Raw genomic sequence first — 8,505 nt, 5'->3', positions numbered from 1 at the left:
TCTTCTTCATTAAGCAAACATGCCTTTAAAGCCTCAAACTTTAAGTCTTGTTCTTCTTTGCATTCAGATATTGCAGAAACTGTGTCCCAGGTTTTATCTAAACTGTTCAACACCAATAAAACCTTCTGGGACTCAGGGAATTTAATCCCACATTGTTCTAAGTCCAAAAATAAACTTTGCATTTTATTTAAATGCTGTTCCATAGATTCACCTGGTTGCAAACAGGCCCTGTAAAGTTTTCTTGACAATTGCACTATATTGCATGCAGAAACATTTAGGTGCACAGCTCTCAATTTCAACCAAATCTCCTTTGCAGTCTTTAAATTTGCAACATTTAGAAATTGATCATCATCTAAATTCAAGATAAGATAAGCAATTGCTCTATCATGATTTTTCTGATCAATAGCTGCAAACACTTTTGGTGGATTTTCTACAATATACCACAGCTCTTTTGCTTTCAGCAAACATTCCATTTTAGCAGCCCACAAAATGTAATTCTTCTGGCCCAAACGAGGCACACAGCTTTCCTTAAATTCCATTGCAGCCATTCTGCTTATTCTGCCTTATTCTTATACTTTCTAAACACAGGCAATTTCTTCCAGCTTTAAATTACAATGCAGTCCTTAGTAAGCTCTGGGCCCATAACCTGTTAGAGAATTTTAATTTCTCTATTGGTGAAAAATAAATCAGAAGCTCTCACAGTTGACTGCATTTAGCTCAGTCAAATAACTTTATATTTATATAAAAATATTTACAATACCATTCTTCTTTACAGCAACATAGCTTAACGAATACTTCTTGCAGAGACAGATCAGAGACAAACCTTGAGACTGGAAATCCAGCTCCTAACTCAATACTCTTTTGCACAGACTCAGTAGCACTTTCTTCACATTGGCTGACTGAGTTACCGCATGACTCTTCCTGTTCATGAATATTCCAACAAAAAGTGAAACAGAGGGGAAACTATGTGGGAATTTCTCTGAAGAAACTGAGCAGGAACCCTTTGAAGAGAAAGTCTGGAACCGAATTCAACCCTCACACCAAGAAGGAAGCCAACAAGAAGAATGGATCGATAAACCCCTTCCTTGTTCCATCGGAGAGTTCCATCAAATCTTACTGCAGCAAAAAAACCAGGAAGGAGAGGAAAGAAATGGATGTCTCAGTGATCCCTGGGAAATATCTGCCGAGATTGAATCCCAGAAAAGTATTTTGGGGAAGAACACCAGAGACAGGGAAATGCTTTCTGAAGGAGAGAGTTCATATACATTTCTGGAAAACCGAGAGAAGTTTCTAGTTCCTTTATTCCTCCATCGTATCAGGCTGTCCATGCTGATGGACAACATCAACCCTCCGATTTCAGCAAAAACTTTCATGGTCCATCCAACCTGCTGACACCACCGAGAATCCCTAAAGTGGAGAAGTTGTATAAATGCTTGGAATGCGGGAAGTCCTTCAGTCGCAGCGCCCACCTGACGTCCCACCAGATCATCCACACTGGAGAAAAGCCGTATACATGTTTAGAGTGTGGGAAGAGCTTTGTTCGCCTCTCATCAAATTATCCACACAGGGGAGAAGCTGTACCAGTGCTCGGAGTGCGGGAAAAGTTTCAACAAGAGCACCAACTTCGTGAGGCATCAGAAGATCCACAAAGGAGAGAAGCTGCATCAGTGCGCCAATTGCAACAAGTCTTTTACCAACAAACCGAGTCTCATTCAGCACCAAAGGGTTCACATGGGGGAGAGCCCTACAAATGTTATGAGTGTGGGAAGAGCTTCAGTCATAGGGGCAGCCTCAATGCGCATCAGCGGATGCACACGGGGGAGAAGCCGTACGGCTGCACAGACTGTGGGGAGAGCTTTCGGGATCAGTCCAGCCTTATTAGACATAAGAGAACCCACACCGGGGAGAAGACCTACACCTGCTCAGAGTGTGGGAAAAGCTTCAGCCAGAGCACAAACCTGACTTTGCATCAAAGGGTGCACACTGACGGGAAGCTTCAAGAAGAATCTCCCCAAATGCTTAACACGGTGATGGCCATGTTAGTCTTTCCACCAAATCCTGCAAATGGTTTAGTGGCGCTTGAAAGCTAACATTTAGTGGTACTTGGTTCAATAGTACTAACTGTGGGAGGAATTGTCCTAGTGGACAATCATTTAAATATAAGGGTTTACAATGCCTTGGTAAGACCACACTTGGAATACTGCGTCCAGATTTGGTTGCTACAGTACAAAAAAGATGTTGAGACTCTAGAAAGAGTGCAGAGAAGAGCAACAAAGATGATTAGGGGACTGGAGGTTAAAACATATGAAGAACAGTTGCAGGAATTAGGTATGTCTAGTTTAATGAAAATAAGGACTAGGGGTGACATGATAGCAGTGTGTCAACAGCCGGCTTGAGAATCCAAATAAAGCTCCAGGTTCATTCCGTTTCTAAAAATCTTATTGTTTATTAAGTTGATTGATTTTGCTGAAACAAAACTAACTCTGAGGCTCTAACATCAATTCATAGACTTAAACAATAATTTTCCCAGCCAAACCCCCAATGTCTTACGTAGTCCATATAAACAAGTTCTGTTTGTTATGGGAACTGTCTGCTTCACATCCACACCTGTTCTGGTGTCCTTGAAAAGGTTTCAGGTTCTCAAAGTCTTCAGCGGAATTGTACAAATTTCATTTTTCCATCTAATCCACTGGAAAGTAAGACTACCCCCCTCTTACTCTAAAGGCAAGTTGAAATGCAGAGAAACATAGCTGTCAAAGTTTAATCCTTGAGACAGTGTTCCATTATTTGAGGGGCTGCCACAAAGAAGAGCGGGTAAACCTATTTTCCAAAGCACCAGAAGGCAGGACAAGAAGCAAAGGATAGAAACTAACAAGCAGAGAAGCAACCTAGAACTAAGGAGAAATTAATCAATGGAATAGCTTGCTTCCAGAAGTTTAGTGGGGGTGCTCCATCACTGGAGGTTTTCAAGAAGAGATTGGACAACCATTTGTCGGGAATGGTATAGGGCCCCCTGTTTCTATAGAGGGTTGCACTAGAAGACCTCCAAGGTCTCTTCCAACTCTGTTATTCTATAATGTAAATCCATGTGGCCAGCTTGCACTCCTGCAGGCAATGCTTTCACTGACTTTGCTGGGGCCTTGTCACCACTGCTGTGACTGCTCTTCTCTGCCTGCTGATTTGAAGAATGGCGAGGTTGGACTCTCCAGTTCTTTCCAACAGGCCATCTTGCAACAGGTATGGCAACCAGAGAAGACACAAGGGAATGCCAGAGTAGCTGCCAAAGGGGAGGGGGCAAGGAAACCATGATCCTCCCCAGGGCACAGTTCAGCCCCCTCCCCGAGGGCCACCATCAGCATTCCCAGCTCTTTTTTTTCTTCCCTTCATTCTTCCCCAATCACCTTTCCACTTTATGAATTTCTATTTCATATATAGGTATTCCCCGACTTACAGCAGTTTGCTTAGTGACCGTTCAAAGTTGCAACAGCACTGAAAAAAATAACTTATGTCCGTTTTACACCCCCTGTCATGGTTCCAACAGATGAAACTCTTCAAAAGAACTTCAAGGCATTGTTTACCTTAAAGGATCTTTTATTCGAGTAGTTTAATATCGGCACTTGCGTAATCGAAGCCAAAAACTGAATCCCCCCCCCCCAGGCACATAGTATCAAAGCACAATTCCCTCCCTCCTCTAGTTAACAGTCATAAATCACATTCCTACCTAGCAAAGACTCCAGGCACCTCGAGACAGTCTTGCCACCCTCAACGGCTTCAAACACAGGAGCGGTGGAGCTACCGAGAAGTTAGGATACATACAAGCCAATTTTTTAGGATCCAAATGCCACCTATAAAACATTTTATAAAAAATTTTCCCTCAGATTTTGGGCCTGTGTAAATTTAACATTTCTAATCGAAATATTCTCCCATTGATCCAATAAGATTGGTTCCTAACAGAGTTAGTAAAAGATTGTATGATTAAATGGGCTCACTTCTCATCTCTAGCTCCTCAAGTCTTTCCACCAACTTCTCCACTGACTGACTGCTGGCTGCAGTTGTCCTGAGCCTGCTGAAGCATTCAGCAGGCTCAGCAATGTTGCAAACGGTCCCAGGCAGACCAAAAGCTGTCCGGGACCAGACTGGCTGTTGCTAGCCTTGCATGCATGCGCAAGGCGCGAAAACAGCTAGCTTCCTATTGGCTGACACTGTCTGAATTCAGGACTCTATAAATGGCCTGCGTGCCATTTTGCTGTTGCTGGTTGCAAGAAGAGATCAATAAAGAAGCTTGTTTGTTCACCATGTGTCTTTGCTTAATACCTCAACCTTGCAAACATAAAACTACCCAATAGTGATAGTTGCACAGTCCCTAGACTGTGGCCTACTATTGGGCTGTGGCCTATTCGCAACTGGGCCACGTGAGCTGCGGGCCAGTGTGTCTGTGCAGCTTGTGCAAGTGGGCTTGCATGCATGGGCATATACAGGTCAACTTACAATCAAGCTGTGTGTTCCAGCCCGCTACTTGTACAAGTCAAGCTGCATGCATGCAGCCCTGTTTCCCCCTCCCCCCAAGCTGCCCTATACCATTTCAGACAAATAATTGTCCAATCGGGAGGCAGGTTGTTCCACTGGTTAATTGTTCTAATTGTCAAGAAGTTTCTCCTTAGTTCTAGGTTGCTTCTCTCCTTGGTTAGTTTCCATCCGTTGCTTCTTGTCCTGCCCTCAGGCGCTTTGGAGAATAGTTTGACTCCCTCTTATTTGTGGCAGCCCCTGAGATATTGGAACACTGCTATGACGGCGATTTTAGACAATTTTAGTCGAACTGATCTCCCTCTGACCATCAGAAGCAAAAATACCAAATTACAACCCAAATGGCAAAATCCACTCGGCATGAAACCTTGTTGAGGCTGTTGTCATCTCAAAATCTGTGTAAAGTCATTTTTCTGTGTCAGGGAATGTGGTTCCCAGAAGCTCACTCAAATTACAGTGTGCCTCTGAAAGCCATAATTAAGGAATACAGATAAATGAACCTCCTCATTTAATCTGTGGGGTGATCATGAAGTAAACTCAACCGATGTTGGATGATGTAACCCTCAAGAGAGAAGACTTTTGAAAGAGATCTGTTTGTTCAGAACTTGTTGGTCCAGTTAAATCGTAAATAAAAAATGATCAGTTGACCGATCATATCTGTTGAAATGGTATAAGAGAAGGCATCGAGGTGTATGTGTCACCTATTGTTAAAAGAACTACAGGGCAATATAGACCTCACAGACCAAGAAGAAAGCAAATTAAGCTTTAAGACAATTTTCTTTGGTGAGATAGTGAAAAAAAAAATCCCATCTCTGATCTCAGGACCTTTCCACCATGGAAACGATATTGGACCAAACCCTGTGGATGTTGGTATTTTACTTTTGCATTTCAGTCACATTGTTATTCCTCAGGTGGATCCTTTACTATAATATCATCAGCATGCATCTCCCGCCAGGAATCAGCCAGGGGAGAAAACTGCGCCTTCTCTATTTGTTTGTAAGAATTGTTCTCGGACTGGTAAGTCTCTGCCTTTGGACTCTAGCTTTGCTTTCAGTTGGTTTGCCTGAATGGCACAGTCCTACATTTGGTGTACCTGAGGATCCACAAGCAAGCTCAGAGAGCACCAAGGATCCCTCCTTTCAACCCTGAGCTCCAAATATTCTCTTTTGTTAGAACTCGCTCTGGATAGCATCTAAACAAATCCTTTGTGTGTTATCCTTTGGTTTCTTTCTTGTCTTTCCCCTGTGCAGGCCAGGATTCTGGATAAACTTGGCATCTGCCATGAATTTGCGATATGGAGGATCCTTATGAATGGAATACCCTCCAGGAAACCATCTGACTTGATTGTCAAGGAAATGCTTTTTGACAGAGTGCCGGTGATGGTCTGTTGTCCCAAAAGAGCAAGTCCAGAGAACAGACGAGGACTTGTCTGGATCCACGGAGGAGCTGGCTTGTTTGGAAGCCTCCGTAGGTTTTCCAACTAATTGTTTGATTGATATGCAAGAAGGACGGACAAATGTTTGACCTAAGGCCGTGGTGGAGAAACTATGGCACAGGGAAAAATGCATGTGCTCAGATAAAAACATACAAGTTAGGGGTGGGAGAAATGGGACATTCTCATATGAAAAGCAATTCAACCAATTCTTTGTGGTATTTCAGGAGCTTACAGAAGGCTGTGCAATTTCATTGTCCGGAAAACTGACACTGTGGTCGCATGCATCGGGTAAGTGAGCTCAGGTTGACTTGTGTCACAGAAGGCAGAAAATCCAACTGCCATAACCTCTCTCTCTCTCTCTAGACAGGCTGCTAAAATAGACAGCCACAAGGAACCCACGAGGATGCCGCAGGTTACTTCAGAGTAGTTTACAGAATTACTGCTAGTCCTCGACTTACAATCACAACTGAGCCAAAAATTTCTGTTGTTTTGAGAAACAGTTGTTAAGTGAGCTTTGCCCCATTTTATGACCTATCTTGCCACAGATGTTAAGTGAATCACTGCAATTGTTATGTTAGTAACGCAGTTGTTAACTGAATCCCACTGACTTTGCTTGTCAGAAGGTCACAAAAGGGGATCACATGAGCCTGAGACACTGCAACTGTCATAAATATCAGTTGCCAGGCGCCCTAATTTTGATCATGTGACCACAAGAATGCTTCAACGGTCATGTGAAAAATGGTCCTAAGTCACTTTTTTCAGTGATATTGTAATTTTGAACAGTTATTAAATGAACTGTTGTAAGTCGAGAACTGCCTCTATTGGTTGTTGCATGCTGCCCAGTCTTTTTGGGGTGGGGCAGCTATAATATATTCATCATCGTAATAGGAATGCCAGTGCATTTGAAAGATTGTGTTTTGACTGACTGTTGCTTCAGATACCCCTTGGCGCCAGAGCACCCCTATCCAGCTCAACAACTCAGCTGCTACACTGCCGTATCACATTTTCTGAAGAATGCGCAGGACTACGGGGTGGACCCGAAACGGATCGTGCTGGCTGGTGACAGCAGCGGAGGCACACTTGTTGCCAGCACTGCTCAGCAACTTCTGATGACAAAGGACCTGCCACAGCCCCGGGCCCACATACTAATCTATCCTTTCCTACAAAGCCTGGATTTAAATTTACCTTCTTACCAGCAAAACCAGTCCATTCCCCTCTTAGTCAAGAAAGAGGCTGTTCGTCTTGGCACAATTTATCTCTTAGGAACCAGTGCTTGGGTCAATGAAATTATGGCCAATGCCCATGTCCCGCAGGAACTTATGGCAAACTATCAGAAATGGATCAGTGCGGAACATATTCCGGAGGAATTTAAAGGCCGGGGTTACGTGCCGTTTGTACCTGGTCCGTTTTCAGAAGATCTTTTCAAAAAATGCAAAACAGTTTTTGACCCCATATTTTCCCCACTCCTGGCGGAAGACGCAGTCATCCAGCAGTTTCCAGAGACTTTCCTTTTAACCTGCGAATATGACATTTTCCGGGATGATGGCTTGCTCTATAAGAAGAGGCTGGAAGACAATGGTGTCCCTGTCACCTGGCTTCACCTCAAGGATGGATTCCATGCGATCGCCTTGCTGATAGGTATGGGGTCAATAGAGTTTCCAGGTACAAGGAAGAGTATAAATAGTGTAATCCAATTCCTAGAACGATTCTAGAAATCAAACAGCCTTGTTCCTCTTCCTTGTTCATCTAGCCCTTGCCTTACAGACCTGGATCTGAAGAGGTTATACCCTATAATTTCATCCATCTGTCCTGCTTAACTGACCTGAAGATGGTCCACCAACTCTTTGAAGAGACACATCCTTGCCCTCTCCAGCTCGTTTATAGCCCACCACTCAGGTAGCCTGGTGTCAGGCTGTGCAGGAAACTGTGGTTTTCCCTCTTACTCAAAAAACAGAATTTCCCATATGACAGTCTAAGTGGCACCGAGGAACAGTTGGGAGAGTGGCCAGATGTCTAACTTTTGCGCTCTCCTTCTCCCTATAGTCAGGACAGTGGTTCTTTGGAATATCAAACTTGTGGAGAATGTTGAACGTGACAGCACAAGGAAACAACAGCCCATCACCAGCCATCAACATCCCAATGAACCAATAGGAAGGCATCACATAATTGCGACTCACAGAATAGCCCAAAGTGCATATAGGTAGTCCTTGACTAACGATAACAATTGAGTCCAAAATTTCTGTTGCTAAGTGAAACATTTGCTAAGTGAATTTGCCTCATTTTACGGCCTTTCTTGTCACAGCTGCTAAGTGAATCACTATAGTTAAGTTAGTAACACGGTTGTTAAGTGAATCTGACTTCCCCATTGACAGAAGGCAGCAAAAAGTAATTACATGACCCCAGGACACTGCAACCATCATAAATATGAGTCAGTCGCCAAGTGTCGGAATTTTGATCATGTAACTCTGGGGATACTGCAGCGGTCTTAAGTGTGAAAAACGGTTATAATCACTTTTTTCAGTGCCGCTGTAACTTTGAAGAGTCAC

At 43.5% G+C, this 8,505-nt stretch overlaps 1 protein-coding gene across 1 annotated transcript; it reads left to right on the top strand.

Moving 5' to 3' along the window:
* The first annotated feature begins 927 nt into the window (after window positions 1-927).
* Window positions 928-8,229, top strand: LOC120319904 (arylacetamide deacetylase-like 4). The gene is made up of 5 exons (XM_039369253.1): window positions 928-1,014; window positions 1,320-2,027; window positions 5,775-5,991; window positions 6,184-6,247; window positions 6,897-8,229. Exons 1-5 carry the CDS (start codon window positions 928-930, stop codon window positions 7,669-7,671), a joined length of 1,851 nt encoding a protein of 616 aa, XP_039225187.1. The 3' UTR covers window positions 7,672-8,229.
* The last annotated feature ends 276 nt before the right edge of the window (window positions 8,230-8,505 follow it).

The sequence above is a fragment of the Crotalus tigris genome, unplaced genomic scaffold (genome assembly GCF_016545835.1).
Source record: "Crotalus tigris isolate CLP2741 ecotype Arizona unplaced genomic scaffold, ASM1654583v1 scf7180000020992.475769, whole genome shotgun sequence".
NCBI lineage: Eukaryota > Metazoa > Chordata > Lepidosauria > Squamata > Viperidae > Crotalus > Crotalus tigris.
Note: the sequence above shows the minus strand (reverse complement) of the source record. Positions and strands in the feature narration are given on the sequence as shown.

Coding starts and splice junctions, on each gene's coding strand:
- LOC120319904 (XM_039369253.1), top strand. CDS start 928: ATGAATATTCCAACAAAAAGTGAAACAGAGGGGAAACTATGTGGGAAT. Junction 1,015..1,319: donor AGGAACCCTTTGAAGAGAAA/GTCTGGAACCGA, acceptor CCATCGTATCAG/GCTGTCCATGCTGATGGACA. Junction 6,248..6,896: donor ACTGTGGTCGCATGCATCGG/GTAAGTGAGCTC, acceptor CTGTTGCTTCAG/ATACCCCTTGGCGCCAGAGC.